Raw genomic sequence first — 21931 nt, forward strand, 5'->3', positions numbered from 1 at the left:
CCGGCGCTTGCGCCGCGCCTCGCCATCATCCCAAGCGCGGGACATGGCCGAAGGAGGGGGCGGGGGAGAGGACCGAGGGGAGAAGCGGCGGGCGCGGTCGGGGTGGGGAGCGGCAGAGCAGCGGGATGGGGAGGAGAGGCGGCTGAGTGCGGGGGAGGGCGGAGAGGAAACCCGTAGGGGAGCCAGATGGCAGGCGCGGTGGTGGTGGGCCTAGGGCACGCACCCGGCCCAGAGGCCGCAGGCCGGCCCAACAGGCTCCCCCCTCGGGCGCATGGGCTAGGGGACGGCGCACCGGGCAGGTCGGCACCACCTGGCGGCCTACCGGGCCACGGCCCAAGACCCCAGGGTCCAGGGAACGGGGGGGAGGGGTACCAGCGCGGAGGGTTTCCCCTCGACACGCCGGCGCCGTCGCCGCCGTCCCGGAGGCCGGGGAGGGGGGGTCGGGGCCACTCGGGGCAGCCGAAGCAGGCTGGGCACCTGTACCTGGAGGCCGGAGGTCCCGAAGCGCGCGATAAACGGGCGGAACGGCGAGGAACGAGCAGAGGGAGTAGTCGAGGAGCCGAGGGGCAGTAGGAGCGGGCGAGGAGCCGCCGGACGGGAGGATGAAGCTGGGGCAGACGGGCGCCACGCAGTCCGGGCGGATCCCAGCTCGGAGCGGCCTGCGACGCCCCATGACCGGCGGCGACGCCGGCGCGACCCGTCCCGCGGCAAAGCTTCGCCCTTTGCACCGGTCGTCACCAGAGTCGGCCGCAGCCTCCGCGAGGTCGCGTCCGAACCTCGCGCCAGGGAGGTTGAGACGGGGGCCACGCTGGATGGCGCAGCGGACTCAACGAGATCCAGGCGACAAGGGGGAGAGGCGGGGATGGGAGCTCCAGCGGCGGCGGAGACGGGGTCGTCATCTGCGAGGTCGGCCCACCGGATCCGCAGCGGCGCAACGTCAAGCGGAGCGACAGGGGAGGACGGGCAGGACGCGGCAGGCGGCGGAGACGGGGACGCCAGGGCGGGCTGCGGCGAGGAGCAGGCGGCGGGGGCGGCCGAAGGCTGGGGCGCCGGCAAGTCGCCCGAAGGCGGAATCGCAGGAGCGGGTGCCATCCTCCGTCTTTTCCTCGTCTTCAATTTTCCCCATCATTTAGAACCTTATGGTACCATTCTCTCCTGATTTTTGTAAAGACAACTTCTGATATGGTCCTAATCACAGGTAGAAGCTTTACTGTTTGCTTCAAGTTTTAGTTAAGTTTAAACAACCCACCACTTTATTAAATTTAAACCACCCATCACTTAGGTTTTACAGTTTAGCACTCATGGTTCCTGATTCACCATGAGCACTCAGAACACAGTTGTGCTCTATACCTACTATTAAATGAAATAGGTATTTTTGTTTGGTTTAGTCCTTTTCGTTTGGTTTACACACGCTAAGCAATCTGACCCAGGTACTTGTATGTTGATGGGTCTTTTATGGGCTTTCATAGAGACCGCGAGAAATAATTGGGTCAAAATAAATGAACATTGTGGGGATTCTAAAAAAAAAATCAACATTGTGGAAATTGAACATAGAACCTCCTGTGTAGCTCTTCGACATATCAACCAACGACCTATGCACCTTTACATTTATTACTCCCAACTCGCTCTAAATATACGAGTGACAATCATCATATTTAGGAAGAGCTAATTAAGCGAATGAGCTAATAAAAGAAGATGTGGGTTTAAATAGAATATTTAAATGGATATGGCTAATTAAAGAAAGGATTATGGTAAACCGGGGAAATAACTCAAAGAAAGATTAACGTATTTTTTTATGTTCATTTTGTATAACATATTCTTTGAATCCGGTGCTGTGGGACATTATGCTTGCACAAAATATCAATTTTTCCCGTTGCAACGCACAGGCATATGTGCTAGTATCACCTATGTGAGAAAGTGTCAAGTCTCAAGTGTGCTGTCAAAAAACTAGCCAATCTAGTAAGCTCGTGAGAAACCTTATTTGCTTCTCTATTACAATGTTGAAACCTAGAAATATTAAAAATCACAAGCAACAAAATAACAATCATCAAAAATGCCGCCGCCACTCGTACCGACCATGCTCTATTATTCATGGCATCGATGACCTCCAAATTATATCAGAATTAATGACAAGTCGACTAAATCCCGTCCGTTGCGCCAAGGATAGACCGAATCTAAGCGGCAGAGCTTCCGTCGGAGAACGTCTCACACCATTTGATTCTTCAAAGGCCTCCTGCAATGAATTTTCCTTTATCGCCCCTCAAGACCGCTCCAACCGCACCCTTAAGAAAATCATGATCAAAAGAAACATCAACATTAACCTTCACAAAGGCCATTGGGGGACGAATGCAACCCCACCTCTCTCTGCTTTATGGCACCGAAACAACAATTGTTTCATATCTTCTAGGCAAGAGGAACAAGATGGACGAAAGGGCGAAACTTTCATGTGTCAATTGGCAAGTGTAACACTACACGGTAGAGTGTCATCCAATGTCAGGCAGATAAATTTTTTAACCTTTGCCGGACAAGATAATTTCTAAATAGTATGCCAAATGGGATTAACTCAGTTTCTCTTTACTGATGGAAACGATTGTACTTCCTCACTCTGAAATTAGTTAAGGCTCAAACGGATGTATTTAGCACTGAAATACATCTAGATGCATCCTTTAGAGTGCCATCTAATTTCGGACGGAGGTAGTAGATATAAATCACCTAATGGTTGCTATACACCACCTGTTGTATGCTAGACAGCATATTGGTACCCAGTAAATATCCTAATAGCAAACCAACATTTGCCAACTGGTTAGGAGCACAAATTGCAGTATATCTACCATGAATCTGTTACTCTATTTGTACTTTTTGGTGAAAATTGATATCATTGTGATATGTTAAGCGCTTAACCTTTGCTCAATTGATTTTTGTAAAGCCTGGCTTTGACAGATAACTGGTGGATTAATTTTACTCTCTAAGCTATTCGTTACAAAGCTAACTGTATGCCTTATACATTCATACTGCATGTACACGAGAGAAATATTTCTTCTCAGGATTTTTCTTTTGTCCTCTGTTACATGTGCCGCTTCCTAGTTTTTTTTTTTCTTTTTTTGCTATTTGTTTATGTGAGATTTTCGATTGGCCACATAGTTTCTACCTTCTGGCCTCTGCTAAACCAGAGATCTATTTCGTTCCAGGACTTCAGAATCGGATTTCTTATTCAGTTAGTACTACACAAGTTGACTAAAGTATATGATGTTTACAATACAATTTGACCACACAGAGCAGTTGATTCCATGTTTTTCAGGGTATTCTTTAGGCATTTTAGGAAGGCATGAATCAAATAGCTAATTCTCATATAATCCTTAGCAACATTCAACGGTGTGCAGGCTTACAAATCTTGAACTGATACACACAAATAGACTGTAGAGTTTACACATTTTTTGGAGGGGCACATTCACAACATAAGTTGAAGTATGCTAGGAGTACTAATTGGAAGATTGTGACAACTAGGAAGAGGAGAAAGAAACTCAGGATTCTCTATGTTCAAGCATGTGGAACATTATTGTTTATCTAAAGACATGAGGGAGCATTCTATACCAGTAACGCCAATCAACACCGCACAGGTGAATTTGCACTTGGCATTTTCTAACATCTCACAAAATGACTTAAGGCGACAACGATTGTACCAACCATATTGTGTCCTTTTCCCATGGCAGAAAGTGTTGTCCAACTCAGCCTAAACATCAGAACCAATGCAGAGCAACAAGTGACGGGTGCAGCATGCACGCTAATGTTAAACATCAAGTTTATAATTGTGCCTTTGATATCACCATAACACTATTGTCTAAGTACTGCTTTACCTAGGCCCTGATCAACTAGGTTCCCTGCGGATGGGCTTGTGAGGGCCTGTTCTCCAAGTTGGCCGTGGTGCGTTTTGGTTGTAAGACAAAGTTGGTTTCGTTATGAAATTGGGGGAGTCATCCCTTTTATTGAAAACTATTGTTTAAGTAGAAACTCCAGAATACCAAACCATTACTGTGCCATTTTCGATTCATCGAACTTATGATTGTTTTCAATTCAATATAAAATACCATTTACCCTATCATATAAATGACCTCCTGCTCCAAGAAAAGATTTATCCAACAAGACAAAAATAAATATGAACACATTCGAGCCAAATATATAAAATTTATATGCAGATGTATTGTGAAGCGCGGCCTGCCGCCGCGCACAAACCTGCTAGTTACCTTCAAGCCTTGTTTGGCTAATCCCCCACCAAGGGAATTGGAGGGGAATTTTGACTGGCAAGGATTTAATCCCCCCAATCCCCTTCATCTCTAGACCCCATCAAACCGAACAGATAATCTGGTGGGTTTGTATACTTTGCCCATCGCACATTAGCATCAAGAATCTCACGTGTTATCTGCCAAAAAATGGAAGCACAGGTACAATAAGGTTCATGCAAAAAATATGCCAGAAACTAATGGTCATGGGCTCACAGGAGAGAGGTGGCACCAAGATTACAGAGAAATGCTAATTGTAGAATTAGCAGGTGTAATGTCTGCACTTTCCAAGACTTGGCACACAATTGTAGAATCAGCAGGTGTACATGCAACAAAGATAACAGGTTTGTTTGGGCTAAAAACTCTGCCAGACCATGTATGTATAAATGGAACGAGTTGCTTATAATTAGTTTGACAGCGTCTTATTTAATTACTTGCACATGAATAATTAGGGCAATATTAGACAAAGGAGCTATATGTATAAATGACGACAACATGGGGGGGGGGGGGGGGGGGGGGGATGCCCATAGTCAATAACCAAGTAAACTATTCCAGAATAAATAAAGATGTCTAAAAGAACTCTGCAGGAGCATGTGCATCAACAATCTTACAGAAAATATGATCCTCTAACCAAGGACGGATTGGGGGGCTGGGGGACCCAACCCTTTAACGTGAAAACCCACCTTGCATGGGCTCATGATCAGTCAATCCAAAGCCTGAACCTAACTAGATTTTACTAATATAAAATATGAATTATATGTCATAATTTTTTTACCATGGAAAACTTCGTACGAATACAAATAGTATACATTATGTAGCACATACCTCATATTTTGTTAGTCAAAGAAATGGTCAAACTTGCACCAAACAAGGGGGGCTAATAAACCCGGAGGGAGGAAGTATATTAGTATTTCCTTTTTTACGCTACGGCTAGCCCAGTTGTCTAGGAAGCGGTAGGCCGGTAGCCCACCTCAGAAGATAAGACAAGTTTACCTAGTCTTTCCTTTTTATCGCTACAACTAAAATGCGGTCACGATAAGAAAAAACAGTGTTTCAACATTCGTGCGCTCGTCCGCTCCAGCCCATCGCCAAGCCTAGGGCAATCGAATTGTTCAAGCTCTCACCATGCCTTTTCTTTTCCATCTATTTTATTCACAACGGAGGATGATCTGAGGTCGGGGGAACGGAGGAAGAATTGAGCTGCTGTGGCTTGAGATTTGGTGAAGAAAGTGCTTGGATCAATTGCTCCTGATGTGCCAGACTCAAAAGGACTTGGGATTTAAATCTTCTGTGGCCGGCTACTTGACAGTGCTAAAGTATTATAGTTTGTAGATTATCTAGTTTCTTCTCTCTCTTTTTATGATAAATCTAGTTTCTTCTCTTTGTGAATTGCTTTTCTTATTTATCAATATATAAGTCAAGTGTCATAGCCATTTCTGATGTATATTTAGTTGACTTGCGTATTTTGAGTTATAATTCCGCACTCAACGTTGTTTCTCTTTTATTCCAAACTTCATCTAGGCTTTAATTTTCTTTCCATGGATGGTGAGCCTTCACCAGTTCAACCCCCTATGTCGGAATCCTGGCTCCATCCCTGGCTCTAACTCTAATTATTATTTCTGTTTTCCAACATCTCCACCTGCGTGTATATATTCCCTCCATCCCAAAATAAGTATCGTGGTTTTAGTTCATTTTAGTTCAAATTTGAACTAAAACCATGACACTTATTTTTGAACGGAGGGAATATAACTTAATGAAAGAATACCCATTCAATATAATACATAAGAATATGGTTCATGTGATTCAGAACTGCTAAATTCTTCGTCTATATCATGTGCTTAAAGGAAGACAAGCCATAACACTGAAACTGCCAAACTGGGAAGTGGAATAAAAAAATATAAGTAGTGTGTATGCTGAAACTGAAATATATAGTAACTCCTATAGTCCTATTCACATAAGCATCATCCCTAGCCTACCCCACCTTGCTTGGGACAAAAGGCTTTCTTGTTTGTAAGCATCATCGGAAGTTTGCTACCTGCTACAATTGCAGTATACCTAAATGGCCTCATCAAGCTACCTGTACAACTGGTAGCGTATCCTACTACTCCCTTCCGATTTGTTAGTCTCATCTCAAACTTTTTGATTTTCTGATTTGTCAGGCTTATTGCTTTGGAGATGGTCAAACATTAGCTAAGGCTACAATAATTAAATTCAACTTTTGCTTCTCAATGTGGAAATGGAATCAACCAATACATGAAGGGGAGAAGGTGGTTATGCATGTAGTACTAAGATTTTTTTTAACCGGGCTTACCCCCTTTCCATTACAAGAAGGAAATACAACTGTTCCAGAAACATTCAGGAGGAGAGGAAAAAGAGGTAGCGAGTCCAACGCACTGCCAGGAAACCCACCGCACTCGCTCGCCATCGACACGAGTACTATGGTGCGAAAACCTGACAGCACCAAAAGTATCTAGCCCTATTACATGCCCAGCAAATAGCAGAAATGTAGTATTACGATGGTGTCAACTAGTGGTCAATTAGGTTCTCCTTGGTTGCTGGGCTTTCGTAGATGGGGCTAATAAACTGGAAGGCAGTATTTTGTTGCCACGATCTGGCCAGTGGTGTCCCAATGCTATGGAGGTGTGTTGAGTGGAGCACCTCTATGCACATGCCCAAGAAGGTCCTACCTGCCACAGCATGCATGAGGTGCCATGCTCTGCCCACCCAAGAAGGAGGTACTGCCCACGGGTTTCTAAACATTGAGGCAGGACCTACCGATAGCCCTTAACGGTACTATTTTATTCAGTGAGGTGTGTAGTGTCAAACAGACAATGTTTTGCGATGGTACTCAGTAAGTTAATTTTAGTATGCTGGGGCAAATGCCACAGAAGTATAGTATGATGAAACCAGTTTTGCCTTGTTCACAGCAGGTGTTTTATCCCCAGCTTGACAAATGTTACTATTACCTGATGAGAAGTACATGAGCTGGTCGCCTCATTTGAATCAATGGTCTGCCGCTTCTGTTGGTAAGCATTAGGATGGTTGTTCGCCTTCTGCGGGGACAGCTGCAAAATAAACTTATAGTTAATCCTATTTATGCAAAAAGAGGGCAAAATGGAAATAACAGCAACAGGTTGTACCAGTCGCTGCCGTTTCTGTTGGGAAATATTACTGTGCTTGTTCGAGTTTTGAAGGGGCAGCTGCAGCACAACCTTATGGTTAATCATATTATACAAGAGAGGGCAAAATGGATATAGTATCAACAGGACAAAAGTGTGACAGCATATACCTGAAGCGAAAAATGCCCACGAAAACGGGCATTTTGCAAGCCAACCTGAGCTAGATCTAATGCACAGTAGAGGTGAAAACCATTAGATTCAGGATGAGCAACTAACTAGATATAAAACATGGTGTCATAACCAAAGTATGAACCACAACTCAGGGCGAAATTGGTAGACAGCTGACAACAGATTGATCATAGGGCATCCTTGGTTTGCAGCCGAAAACATGGTGTCATAAGAAAGTCTATCATGATTTAAGCCTTAAGTATTACTGTCGGAAGATGCCCTTAAGTGAAGGAAAACAGCCTAATCCTTACAGATCACCATTGCATCCAGTGACCTAGCATGGGCTAAACGAAATGAGAACCATACAGAACTGAAACTAAATGTACCCAAACCACATCTGTTGACACACAAATAGTCCTAAAAATGACAGAATAAGATTCTCAAGTGTCATATCATAAAATAAAATAAAAAATATTCATAGTTACCCGATTCACTATTCAGATATTTGTTCAGCACACAAGGAATGTAGGTGGGATTACGATCTGATGATCTCTTGGCATTAAATGGCACTGGCTCTCCCACTCTCTTGGTCCTCATGTCAACAGTGAGAATCCATGCATCATGGTCCCGATGATTTTTCTTGGACATGAGACAAACAATGCCATCACCACACGCGGTTGGGTAACATGTTTTCAGGGTTTTCAATGGCAATTTTGCAGCACCATCGCAGCCGGAATCTGGATGAGGCAAGGACACATTTCCAAGTTCATCTAGATGAACCACACTGTCCTTGCACCAATAGTCCCAAAAGACCTCCCTAGACCATGTAATGAGCCTCCAACCAACAAACTCTTGTACTTCCTTCTCCTCAGTTGGATCAACCGCATCAAAATCAAATAATAGATCCTTGGTTGAGGCATCAGGAATGCTGGTTTTGATAACATATAGATCTTCCAACTCGACACACCTGATTATCAAACCATCGGGGCAGGTGACATCACGAATGGGGCGTGCCGGCAATCTGTTGTAGTTTACTCGGTTATTGGGCAGAAGCTTGGGCAGTGGAACAAACCACGTTTTCACAAGTTCAGACAGCACATCGCAAAATAAAATACCCTTCCAGAGATCGACAAAGCCCAGCACTCCGCCTTGTAAAGCAATCACCTTGCTGGGAGAAACTGTTGCCCCTTTCTTGGTCAGCCAAGGAGGAAGATCCGGGAACAAGAGCTCAGTGGTCCAGGCACGCTGCTTGGATCTGAAGATATGGAGTTTGTACTGCAATTTATCCCTTGTGAAAGCTGCCAGGACGAAGTCTGCGCCGCCGCCGTCAGGCAAGACGCCGATAAGGCATGGTTTGGTTGTCTCTCTATGTAGGTACCTGCTGATGTCGGGAAGCGCGTCAAGCGATGGCGGGCGCCCGTTCCGCCCGGCCCTGTAGATGAAGTGCTCTGGCAACCAGGAAGTGGACAGATGAAGCTGAGGAGAGCGAGGTTCTCCGCCGAGCAAACGATATTGGGCTCGGTGATGAAGGGGCTGGTTGGGAGGTCGAGGCAGCGGACGTAGAAGCGCGAGAGGCACGGGAGATCGGAGATAACGAAAGTCACACGGATGGTTCCTGTCGCCTCCGAGAAGGCTTGCGCGGTGGTGTCGTTGTCGTCCACGTCCACGAAGCCATACCCACATGAGTCCAGGAGGACGCACTCGGGACGGCTGGGGACAGAGGAGAGGGCCGGTGGACGGATTCCCGCACGGCCGGACACGCCCGGAGGAGTGGGCCGGACGGCCGAAGAAGGAGCGGCGGCTGGATCCGGACAGCGTGTCTGGCACGGTGGTAGGGGGTGGGACTTGGGGATTATGGTTGCCGGAGGAGTGGGCCCGACGGCCGAGGAAGGGGCGGCGGCTGGATCCTGACAGCGTGTCTGGAACGGTGGTCGGTGGATTATGGTTGCCGGAGGAGTAGGCCGGCTAAGCTCGGAAGGAGAGCGGCGGCTGGATATGGACATCGCGGCCGACATGATCGAGGGTTAGGATTCTTCCCGGAGGAGAGCAACCGGAACGTTGTTGGCCTCTTGGATCGATTCAGAGAACAGGTTGGCCACCTCCGCCGGACCCTGCGAAACGTCAAACTTGCTTCGCGTGTCATAATTTCGAGTTAGTAGAGTATTAAATCCTCATCTGAGACGGAGACATCGAGAGAGTCCTTTCTACGCGTTGTATGTCACTTGATAAGACGGGTGTTGATGTGAAGGCCAGGGATTCTTGGGACTTGATCGTATTTTTTCTAACATAGCACGATGTCATCTTGAGAAATTCAGGATAAATACGAGCACCCTGATTTGAATCTTGGTGGACTGGAGATATCATTGTCTTCGTAACCATCCCACCACATGTTGGTTTGATGTATTTCTTTTTCTTACTTGTGTTTTTTGTGTGCAAAGGCTAGCGTTTTGTTGTCTTTTCAGTTTTGTCAGAGAATAAGATGTCTACGTGGCTTGTACTATGATCTTTGTGATTTATAAATAAAACACGTATTACCAATTTGCCATGGAAAAAGAAGAAGTTTCTCCTTCGAAAAACTTGGAGCCCTCAAAAGAGGCAACTAGGGCTTGAGGGTGGATCCTATGACGACGCACATCAATCTTCTTCGGCGAGGCGACGACGAGACTGGTCGAAGGATGGTGACGTCCACTGATAAAGGCAAGGAATAAGGGCCTTTGTCGCCGAGGGCAGCTAGGGCAAAGTTAGTGGAGGCCCTGGGTAAACTCGAGATCTCAAAAGAGGAGGCCACGCCACTGGTTCTTGATGATCATGAGGAGGAAATGGGGAGAAGTGGATGCTGGCTGGAAAAGTCCTTCACCGAAATATCTTCCACATCCAAACCATCTCCAGCGCACTTTATCTAGCATGGGGTAACCCTAAAGGGTTGCTCTTCAGATCGGTTGGGGAAAATATGTTTGTAGATGAGTTTGCTTCGCTGAGGGTAGTGTGTGGGAAGGAGCTCATTGGCATGTGAGTATAGAGCGAGAGTCACAATTGATACGAATAAACCCTTGAGGACATGGATCTTGATTGAATCAAAGAGGCGATAGTGCATGGACACGTACGACTTACAATATGAAAATGTCCCTCATTTTTGTTTCCCGTGTGGGCGCACGATTAGGCCATTCGGATCTTTATTGCCCAATGTCGGGTGTTAGAGATGAACATGGCGACATGCCGTATGGGAAGGGATCACGGGCTCCTGAGGAGTGGAGCAAGATGACCTCAAGACAGAGTTCGGCGAGAGAGCATTATGGCACACAAAATAATAAAGTTGAAACTCGCAACTCCACTTCAGCGGTTAACGGAGGAACTGAGGTAAAAGGTTAAAGCAAGAGCTAATCAAAACAAAAGAAAGGGAGGACTTTGATGTCTACTATATAACTTGTTCTTGTAGACCGCCTCCAAGCGCAGAGTTTTGTAGGACAGTAGCAATTTTCCCTCAAGTGGATGACCTAAGGTTTATCAAATCCGTGGGAGGCGTAGGATGAAGATGGTCTCTCTCAAACAACCCTGCACCCAAATAACAAAAAGTCTCTTGTGTCCCCAACACACTAAATACAATGGTAATTTGTATAGGTGCACTAGTTCAGTGAATAGATGGTGATAAAAGTGTAGTAATGATAGTAGATATTGATTTTTGTAATAAAAACAATAAAAAAAAGCAAGGTAGCAAGTAACAAAAGTGAGCACAAACGATATTGCAATGGTTGAAAATGAGGCCTAAGGTCTATACTTTCACTAGTGCAATCTCTCAACAATGCTAATATAATTGGACCATATAACCATCCTGTCGTGCGTTTAACACGGCAGATGCCCTAGTGAAAGGACTTAGGTGTGGAGCCATCGCAACTAGGTTAGATTAAAGGGGTTAATCGGGACAAAGGACACAGAGAGTTTATACTGGTTCGGCCCCTCGCAATGAGGTAAAGGCTTACTCCAGTTTGGGGTTGTATTGCTTGGGTTTCGATTACCAGGGAGCGAATACGCTTGACCTAGTTCTTGACTTGTTGTTTCTTGAGTTAACCCGCCGCTGGGTCACCCCTTATATACATAGGTTGATGCCCGATGGCTTACAGAGTCCCGGCCGGCTCATACACAACGTGTCCAGCTCGGTGACTAACTAACCTTGCCTTACAATACAAGTTACACATATGGTGGTTCACCCTCTTGGGCCTCAAGTCACCTCTAGGTCTTGGGTCGTCAATAGGCTTGCTTCATGATCCACTATCTTCCTCTTTAAGTCGCCAATGGTATGACCAACATTAGACCCCAGGTTGATTTGAACTTGTTCACATCATTCTTCAGTGCTTGACTTAGCAGAATCTTGCATTATCAATTTTCATGAACTTGATATAACCCGCCATGACGTCAGCTTACCGAATCTCGTTAACCCGCCATGACGTCATCTTGCATTAACTTCACACGAAGCCTAGAACATCTCAACAGATCTTTATCTTTAATGGACTTCCCGAAATTCAAGGCGCCCGTGCAGCCACATAATCACTTTTTGGCCTCCTTGATTCCCGTGCATGCCTGTTATCCATCTCCTTATAAATAGGGACAGGGGTCCTTTTCATTTCCCCCCTTGCCTCCTCGTTTTCGTCTTCCTCCTCATGACTCCTTTGTAGAGCTCCGTCGCCGCCGACCTCCGTCCGCTGCACCAACTTAGGCCGCTGCATCAACCTGACTGGACCAGAGAACGCCGGCGCGCCACCGCTGTCCACCAGCATCCGTAAGTGCTCATCTTCCCATGCCTCAGATCTGCACTAGGGTTTGTTTAGTTCGTCGGCGTTTCTTTGCCATTCCTCCGTAGCACGCTCATTTTAATCTAAAAATAGCGTTGAAGGCGCGCGGAAGTTGTTTGACACCCCCTCTCAATCATAGGAATCGTCTTTCTTATACAGAAAAATCCTCAAGCAAACAAGTTCCTCCGCTGTCACAGCCTTTAGGTTTAGAATTTCTTTTCTTTTTCGAACTGCGGCAGATCCAGAACCACAGAACCAATCTGCAAAATCTGTTTGTCCATCTTAGCAAAATTTTCACTGATAGATCTGAAGTACCATAACTGCCACGGCGGCTTATACCATATACCGTGACTCGCCATCTTAGCAAGTGCTGAAATTATAAGTAGCAGAGTAGTTTGATAGCAAGATAATTTGTAACGAGCAAGTAACGATAGTAGTAACAAAAGTGCAGCAAGGTAGCCCAATCCTTTTGAGGAAAAGGACAGGCCAAAACGATCTCTTATGATGAGCAAAGCGTTCTTGAAGGTACACGGGATTTTCATCTAGTCACTTTCACCATGTTGGTTTGATTTGTGTTCGGTACTTTGATAATTTGATATGTGGGTGAACCGGTGCTTAGGTGTTGTTCTTACTTGAACAAAGCTCCTACTTATGATTAACCCTTCCGCAAGCATCCGCAACTACGAGAAAACTACTAAGAATAAATTCTAACCATAGCATTAAACTTTTGGATCCAATCGGTCCCTTACAGAAATGCGCATAAACTGGGGTTTAAACTTCTGTCACTCTCGCAGCCCATCATCTAATTGCTACTCCACAATGCATTCCCTTAGGGCCAAATATGGTGAAGTGTCATGTAGTCGACGTTCACATGAGACCACTAAGGGAATCACAACATACATGTTATCAAAATATCAAACACATATCAAGTTCACATGATTACTTGCAACATGATTTCTCCCGTGACCTCAAGAACAAAAGTAACTACTCACAAACGATAATCATGCTCAAGATCAGAGGGGTATTAAATAGCATATTGGATCTGAACATATAATCTTCCACCAAACAAACCATATAGTAATCAACTACAAGATGTAATCAACACTACTAGTCACCCACAAGCACCAATCTATAGTTCTGGTAACAAGAATGAACACAAGAGATGAACTAGGGTTTGAGATGAGATGGTGCTGTTGAAGATGTTGATGGAGATTGCCCTCCCCAAGATGGGAAAGTTGTTGGTGATGATGATGACGATGATTTCCCCCTCCGGGAGGGAAGTTCCCCCGGCGGAATCGCTTCGCCGGAGGGCAAAAGTGCTCCTGCCCAAGTTCCGCCTCGAGACGGCAGCGCTCCATCCCGAAAGTCCTCTCCTTATTTTTTTCTAGGTCAAAATGACCTATATACCGGAAGATGGGCACCAGAGGTGGGCCTGGGTGAGCACAACCCACCAGGGCGCGCCTGGGCTCCCTGGCGCGCCCAGGTGGGTTGTGCCCACCTGGTGGGCCCCCTCTGGTAGTTATTTGCTCCAATATTCCTCAAATATTCCATAAAAAATCTCCGTGAAGTTTCAGCTTGTTTGGAGTTGTGCAGAATAGGTGGCCTGACGTAGCTTTTCCAGGTCCAGATTTCCAGCTGCCGGAATTCTTCCTCTTTGTGTGTACCTTGCATATTATGAGAGAAAAGGCATTAGAATTACTCCAAAAAGCATTATTATGGATAAAAACGTCATAAATAACAGTAAGAAAACATGATGCAAAATGGACGTATCAACTCCCCCAAGCTTAGACCTCGCTTGTCCTCAAGCGAAAACCGAAATCGAAAAACATGTCCACATGCTTAGAGAGAGAGAGAGAGGTGTCGATAAAAACAAAATACGGACATAGAAGCATCATGTTCATTATTATAACATCAACAAAATTAAACATAAGACTCTTATCATAGAACTTTTATCATATACTTCTCATGAATAAGTAACAATTCATCACACAATTGAAGTATAAAGCAAAAACTCTGTTAAAAACCAACAAACTATGTTCTCAGTCAACTTTGCAACTACAATTCATTATCCTTTCAGGAAGGGTCACATATCAGAGCCTTTAGGCAAGCCCACATACTCAACCATCATATAGTCTTCTATGATTGCTAACACTCACCGTGTACACATGAGCAAAATGTTTCAACCGGCACATAGAAAGATAGGGGCTTATAGTTTCGCCTCCCAACGTATTCACCTCAAGGGTGATGTCAACAATAATAACTCATGTTATATATATTCAACTGGACATATGTGCCTAGATCTTTCCTCACCACATGATGCTTGCCAAAGGAGAAAATAAAAAGGAATAGAGAGAAAACTTTGACTCTTTGCATAAAAGTAAATACATAAAAGTAAAAGATAGGCCCTTCGCAGAGGGAAGCAGAGGTTGCCAAGCGCTTATTTGTTTGTATGCTCAACCCCTTAGTGCAAAAGAACGTCACGTTGCATTGCCCCTTGTGATAGCGACATTTATTATGCAGTGTATCGCTTTTATTCTTCACCATCTACTGGTGCGCGTTGGTGCTATACAAACGGTTTTTAACCCCTTTCCGCGACGACATTTGGAACCATCGCCAAGTGAGTGTGGGCGATAGGGGGGTCCTTCCCACACGACCTAGAAAATGGTCGGGGATAGGCCCTCCTAGGACATAGGCTGGGGCTGTGTGCGATCGGGCGAGGCATCGAAACCCAATCATTTCCGTAGGTGTGTACATCCCACAGGGTAATCCGAGAAAAACATTTCCGTAGGTATGTACATCCCACATGGTGAATCCCAGAAAAACATTTCCGTTCGTATGTATATCACACACAGTCAATCCAAGGAATACGTTTCCGTTCTTATGTACATCCCACACAGTCAATCCAGGGAAAACGTTTCCGTTTGTGCGTACATCCCACACAGTTTTATGTGTAGACTCGTGTGTGAAAGGTGTAACTATCACACACGGTCTGCCTTAGTTAACTGTTTGCTTTTATCAACTATATCACACACGATTTGATGAAGAAAACTGTGTGGCATTGGGCTATCCGTCGCAAGCGCTTTTACTGCTAGAACCGTTTGCAAAGGTCCATGACACATTTAGCAGGTTTATTAGTTTACAATTAATAATTCCAGTATTACGCAAATTCACATTTACATCAAACAGTTGTTTGCCATTTCATATCAGGCACATAAATATATTATAACATCACAGTATGGTAGCTACATGGAAACAGCACAGTACAACATATAGCTAGTTCAACTTCATAAGAACAATATATTCATTTCCCTAATCGAGATCATCCAGGCTCGTCGTATCCACCTCTGCTTTCAGTTCAGTAAGAACCTGTTTTGCACGGGCCAACTGGGAAAGTGCCTCCTCCTTCGCCAACACCATCTTAGCAAAGTCTGATTTAAAAAATCTGAGCTCATTCTCCACCTTCAACTTTTTATCCCGCATCTTCAAATATTCTTCATCGTTGACAACAGTTTCTCTAAGCCTACGTCTGTTCTCTTCCTCATACATGCTCCAGAGCTTCGCTAGGCACATCTTCAAAGACTGTGGCCACTCTTGATAAACCCACTTCAAGTAAGAACACTTCCGTTCATCCTATAATATTTAAAACTAGATCAGTAACAATTGTAGGGGAAATGAGTTTATAGCAACATAGAAAATCACCAATGCTTGTTTTGAAAAACTGAAGAAACATGTTAATTATGACATATCTTCTCAAAAAGATCAATGTGCAAATGAATTAATTGCTACTGAGACAACAACCAAATTCTGGAACATCAGAAGCTATAATTAACTACAAGGACGCTACAAGTTCTTACTCACGTACAATAAATAACAAATTGAACATTTTATGAGGAAGGTAAATATAACTGCAACAGCACAGCGACAGTGTTTGGATGATAGCAAATTGATACTAACAGGTGTCTACATGCAAAAATTTAGTAACATAGAACAATAGCACTAAGGTCGTCCACTATGTACGCCAAAACTGGGGTAAAGGCAACTGTTGCTACATCTCGCACCGGTGCCCTGCACTGGCAAGCCGATGCAGTGGAAAAAAAATCAGGGACCCGGACTCCGGAGCACGTAGTTGCTCCGATGCCCAGTTCCTTCGTGCCATAAAGATTTAGTATTTTACTGCTTGGCTGCTCGGATGTGTGGACCAAAGTTGGCTGGACAAACTGCTGAAGCGGTGCCAAATAATTTTCTAATGGCACCGGTGATGAGATGGCAACAATTTAAGATACTAAGTACAAACTGTGACACTGTCTTAGGATGCGTTTGGTTGAAGGTGTGGTATGAATGGGTTGGGACCGTGACAGTGTCTGAATCACATCTAACAAATCATTTGTAACAATGAAAGAGGGTCTAACCTTCTCTGCACATGCCAGAAACTTCCTCCCACTGTCCACAGATTCAAACGCAACTAGCTTCACACATGGAGATTGATGGTGACAACGAGCAGATAGATCTTCAGCCACCCCGCTCCATTCGTTGCCACTGATGGTCCTAGGGAGCTACAAGAGGAAGAAATGACTCAAATCGACCGCCGGGTAAAAATCCTTCATTCCAAGTCATAGCCCGAGAGAGAGAAGAGAGGCATACCCGTGTGGTGAAGGAGTCGTCGCCGGGGGAGGAATCGCTGGAGAGGTCTTTGAAGAAGACCATGGCGACCCCGGCGGTAGGATGCAAGACGGTGAAAGCGAGGAAGCGGCTATAGCTTAGGAAGGAAGGAAGGAAGGAAGGAAGGAGGAAACATGGGAAATGTGACTTGTGGTCGGGGAGAAAAGGGGGTGGTGTTGGGGATATAACTACTAGTGTAACCCGCCCAGGAGGGGCCGGGTTACGCTATGACGATTTATCATATGAAGCCCAATATCAAGCTTGAAGATGGCGGTTCAGTTAAGGGCCCAAAGCCCACAGGCGACGTAAGGCCCGTAGTAATAAACCGCCATAATGGCATGACTTGTATTGCAAGGCAAGATTAACTAGTCACCGAGCCGAACACTGTTTATGAGCCGGCCGGGACTCTGTAGGCCGCGGGGTGTCAACCCGTGTATATAAGGGGACGACCCGCCGGCGGCTTAGGGCAAGTAACATCAGATCGAGAGCCGGGCATAGCGGATTCGCTCCCTGGTCATCGAAACCCTAGTAATTCCACCTCAACTGGATTAGGCTTTTACCTTCACCGCAAGGGGCCGAACCAGTATAAACCCTCGTGTCCTTTGTCCCGTTTTAACCCCTTTAAGCTTCCTAGTTGCGATGGCTCCACGACTAAGTCCTTTCACGAGGACATCTGCCGTGACAATTCCACGACAGTTGGCGCCCACCGTGGGGCCGGCGCACGGTGGATTTGAGTTCTTGAAGGGCAGCTTTGAAGGGCTCAAGGGATACGCTATGGGCCGGATGACCAAGAGTCGTCGCGGCAAGCTCTACATCGACAATGCGGGCTCAATTGAGTACGGGTACCGGGTTCCCTTCGGCGCAATCCACGTCTTCATCGGCCGGATTGGCGAGCCGGGCCCTGAGCCGGACATCTGCACCGACATCATCGAGACGGCTCAGCATGCGAGACCCGCCCGGGCTCAGCCCGCTATGAAGCGTGCCTTCATGGGTTGCATCCATGGAGGAGAACTTTCTGAAGGATCTGTGGATGGCGGTGAGACGGCCGTCTACTCCGATGGTGAGTCATCCACTAGTGAGACGGATTCGTTATACCAATTGCAAGATGACGGGCTTGGGGGCTGTTCCGATGGCAGCAGTATTCCGGACCCCTTTGAGCCGCCGAGCAGAGTAGGGATCTTCATGGCTGGCACTCAACCCGGTCAAAACTCTATGGTTGCGACAGCAATAACTTCCGGGTCAGGAGCAGCCGGGGCAGGAGGCCCTGTGCGCCCGCCGGTTCAGGTGCTGATTGATCTCATGGACAAATTGACGGCACTGTTAACCGCCACAGTTATTCCGGTGAGTCAAGCTGAGCATGATGCAGAGGTAGCACAGGTACGTGAGGAGATAGCCCGAGCCAAAGAAGCCCTAGCAGCTGAGGACACCAGGTTGGCCGCGGAGCGGGCGGCTTTGGATGCTCGAGCTCAGCAGATCCAGTCAGAGGCTTTTCAGCTTACGATGAATCTGAACGCATCTAATGAGGTGATGAGGAGGAGGCACCAGAAGGCCCAATCCCGTTTGCCTCCAGTTTATGATCCTCAGAATCTCTTCTGCATGCCCGGAGCCGGCCCTAGTAACCCGCCGGAGGTAGACCGGTTTGCAACATCCGGACCGGGGGCACCGGTTCAGCCCCGGATGATGGAACCTCCTCACGTGAATACGGTCCCGCCTCGCTACGTACCAACACCACCGGGTCATTTTTCCAACCCCTTGGAGAACCTGATTGCTGCATCGGCACGTTTGGCGGCTCTCCCAGTGGATGGCGACTCTCCAGTAGCAGTTGAGACACGAAGGATCAGAGAACTTCTTCAGACGGCTCTGGCTCAGCAGGAGGCTTATTCCTATAGTCGAGACAGAATCCATTCGACTCCTCGCCCAAGACGGAGCCCAAGTTACAGCAGACATATGGATTCGGAGGCCTTGTCAAGCAACGCCCAGCGCCGTAACCAGCCAGGTGGGCATAATCCGGTACAGGACAGGATACGTCGAGAGGATGAGCGCGTGGCTCAGCAAGCGGCTCACCAGGCGGCTCAGCAAGCGGCTCACCAAATCTTCCCGGATTATCCAATGACTTCTACTGAGGCAGGTGTGGCCACAAGAACCGGCGGTGTTCCTTGTTTGGTGCCGGCTTTGCGTAATGAGCGTTTGCCCAAGGATTTCAAGGGACCCCGAAAGGTGCCAAATTACACAGCTGATTTACAACCCGGAGCGTGGATCGAAAGTTATGAGATGGCCATGGAGCTGTTGGAGGTCAGTGATGCGGCGATGGCCAAATACTTCACCATGATGCTGGACGGAACGGCCCGCACCTGGCTGAAGGGGCTGCTGCCTAATTCCATTGGTTCATGGGCAGAGTTAAAAGCTCGATTTATCCAGAACTTCAAAGACACCTGCAAGCAGCCCATGTCAATTATGGACTTGACTAATTGTAAGAAAGAGGAAGGTGAGTCCACCACCCATTGGGTGCGCCGGGTCAAGGAGATAATACATTCGTCTGAGAAAATGGATGCCGGCTCTGCGGTCTTAATGTTGGAGAAAAATTACTGATTTGAGCCTCTGAAACAGAAGCTGGGGCGGCTCAAGCGTGATTGTAATGATATGGGCCAGCTGATGGCGGCTCTAGTCAAATACGCAGATTCTGATAGTACCAAGGATCCCGCGTCTGATGAAGAGAAGACAGGGAAGGGAAAGAAGAACGGCAATGGAAAGGGTCAGCAGCATAACCCGGCGAGTCAAGGAGGCAATAAATGTAAGGCCGATGGTAACCCGGAGTTTGCGGCTAACACCAATTCACAGGGTAACAATCAACGGCGCAAGGGGAGGCCACCCCCTCGATCCGGCGGGTCAGGTCCTACTCTTGAGCAACTGCTCAATGAACCCTGTCCGAGACATGGCACTCGGGAAAGGCCAGCCACTCACCTATGGAAAGATTGCGCGATCATGAAGGCCTTCAAAAATTCTAACATGTTCGACGACAACCATGGGACTGGTGGCGGCTCAGGTGGAGGCGGTTTTCATGGCTCGGGCGGCGGCTCAAGTTCCAGTTTTCAAGGAAATCAAGGTGGTTATAATCAACAATCTGGTGAGGGAGGTCAACAGCAGCAGCAATCGGGTTATCAGAGCAATCCAAAGCAGCTGAATATTGGACAGTATCATGTGTTCACCACTAGCTTGTGCAAATGAGACCAGAAGCTTCATAAAAGGGCTGTGAACGCTGTTGAACCGGCGGTTCCCCGTTATTTAAGGTGGTCAGAGCAGCCTATTGTGTGGAGCAGGGAGGATCACCCTCCCCGGGTTGACAATCCGGGTTAGTTAGCCTTGGTGGTAGCACCTCAGGTTGGTGGATATAAATTCACTAAAGTACTCATGGATGGAGGTAGCAGCATCAGCATCCTCTATTATGAGACCTTTCGTCGTATGGGGTTGACTGACAAAAATCTAAAGACATCCAACACTGTTTTTCATGGAGTGGTGCCTGGTAAATCGTCATACCCACTTGGTAAGATTGAGCTGGAGGTAGCCTTCGGAGATGAGCATGATTCTAGGGCTGAGAAATTAACCTTTGAAGTGGTCAAGATCAAGAGCCCATATCACGCTCTGTTTGGACGGCCGGCTTACGCCAAGTTCATGGCGCGGCCGTGTTATGTTTACTTGCAGCTCAAGATGCCGGGTCACAAGGGCACCATTACAGTGCATGGGAGTCGGAAGATAGCCCTGGAATGTGAGGAGGGTGACGCTGCTTATGCCGAATCTGTTTGTGCAGCAGAGGAGCTGAAGTTTTATAAGGACAACGTTGACCTGGCGGACATGACATCTCTGAAGAAGCCAACTACAGAGCATGACCCAGTGATGAAATTTAAATCGGCTGATGACACCAAGCTTGTTGATTTTGTTCCAGGCGACTCATCTAAGCAATTCAGTATCAGTGCTAATCTGGATCCTAAATAGGAAAGCGCGCTCATTGAGTTCATCCGTGAGAACCGGGACATCTTTGCATGGAAACCTTCTGACATGCCGGGTGTACCGAGAGAACTCGCTAAGCACACTCTGAATATTGATCCAAAGTTTAAGCTGGCCAGGCAGTTTCTTCGGCGGTTTAACGAGGAGAGACGTAAAGCTATCGGTGAGGAGGTGGCCCGGCTCTTGGCGGCCGGGTTTATTGTTTAAGTTTTTCACCCAGAGTGGTTGGCTAACCCGGTGCTTGTACTTAAAAAGAACGGCACCTGGCGGATGTGTGTGGATTACATGGACTTAAATAAGGCTTGTCCGACTGATCCTTTCGCTCTTCCCCGTATTGATCAAATTATTGATGCTACGGCGGGTTGTGAGCGTTTGAGCTTCTTGGATGCTTACTCTGGTTATCATCGGATCAAAATGGCAGTTAAGGACCAGGAGAAGACGGCTTTCATCACTCTGTTTGGAGCCTTCTGTTATGTATCTATGCCATTTGGGCTCAAGAGTGCCCAGGCGACTTATCAGCGATGTGTACATAACTGTCTCCACAATCAGATTGGGCGCAATGTTCATGCTTATGTGGATGATATTGTGGTGAAATCCAGAGAGAAGGAAACCTTGATAGATGATCTGAAGGAAACCTTTGATAATCTCCGGGTCTACAAAATGATGCTTAACCCGGCCAAATGTGTGTTTGGCGTGCCAGCAGGCAAGCTTTTGGGTTTTCTAGTCTGTAACAGAGGCATTGAAGCTAATCCGGTGAAGATCAAGGCAATCACCTCTTTGGCTAAGCCGGCGTGCGTCAATGATGTTCAGCGATTGGCGGGTCGTATCGCTGCTTTAAGCCGGTTCATAACCCGGTTAGGTGAGAAGGCCATACCGCTGTATCAGATGATGAAGAAAACAGACAATTTTGTCTGGAGTG

The 21931-nt window shown here is 46.7% G+C and overlaps 1 protein-coding gene across 2 annotated transcripts; it reads right to left on the reverse strand.

Annotated features, from left to right (window-relative positions):
* Window positions 1–1873: 1873 nt before the first annotated feature.
* LOC109757470 (uncharacterized) lies at window positions 1874–9702 on the reverse strand. Of its 2 annotated transcripts, XR_002231527.4 has the most exons (6): window positions 8050–9671; window positions 7567–7622; window positions 7418–7477; window positions 7244–7342; window positions 4242–4417; window positions 1874–2282 (listed from the first exon to the last, which is right to left on the reverse strand). XR_002231527.4 is itself a non-coding variant. In XM_020316294.4 (5 exons), the coding sequence occupies exons 1-5, from the start codon at window positions 9245–9247 to the stop codon at window positions 4307–4309; spliced, it is 1524 nt and encodes a 507-aa protein (XP_020171883.1). In that variant the 5' UTR covers window positions 9248–9702; the 3' UTR covers window positions 1938–4306. The 2 variants fall into 2 exon arrangements, 1 of the variants encoding a protein (XP_020171883.1); XM_020316294.4 differs by having other exon boundaries at window positions 1938–4417; window positions 8050–9702.
* Window positions 9703–21931: the final 12229 nt, after the last annotated feature.

Source organism: Aegilops tauschii, chromosome 7, assembly GCF_002575655.3.
Source record: "Aegilops tauschii subsp. strangulata cultivar AL8/78 chromosome 7, Aet v6.0, whole genome shotgun sequence".
Classification (NCBI taxonomy): domain Eukaryota; kingdom Viridiplantae; phylum Streptophyta; class Magnoliopsida; order Poales; family Poaceae; genus Aegilops; species Aegilops tauschii.

Excerpts from the sequence above, each read along its gene's own strand:
- LOC109757470 (XM_020316294.4), bottom strand. The coding sequence starts at position 9,247 with ATGTGGGTATGGCTTCGTGGACGTGGACGACAACGACACCACCGCGCA. Across the intron at positions 7,343-7,417 it reads AACAGAAACGGCAGCGACTG|CTGTCCCCGCAGAAGGCGAA; the intron begins GTACAACCTGTT and ends TTTATTTTGCAG. Across the intron at positions 4,418-7,243 it reads GCTCATGTACTTCTCATCAG|ATAACACGTGAGATTCTTGA; the intron begins GTAATAGTAACA and ends ATTTTTTGGCAG.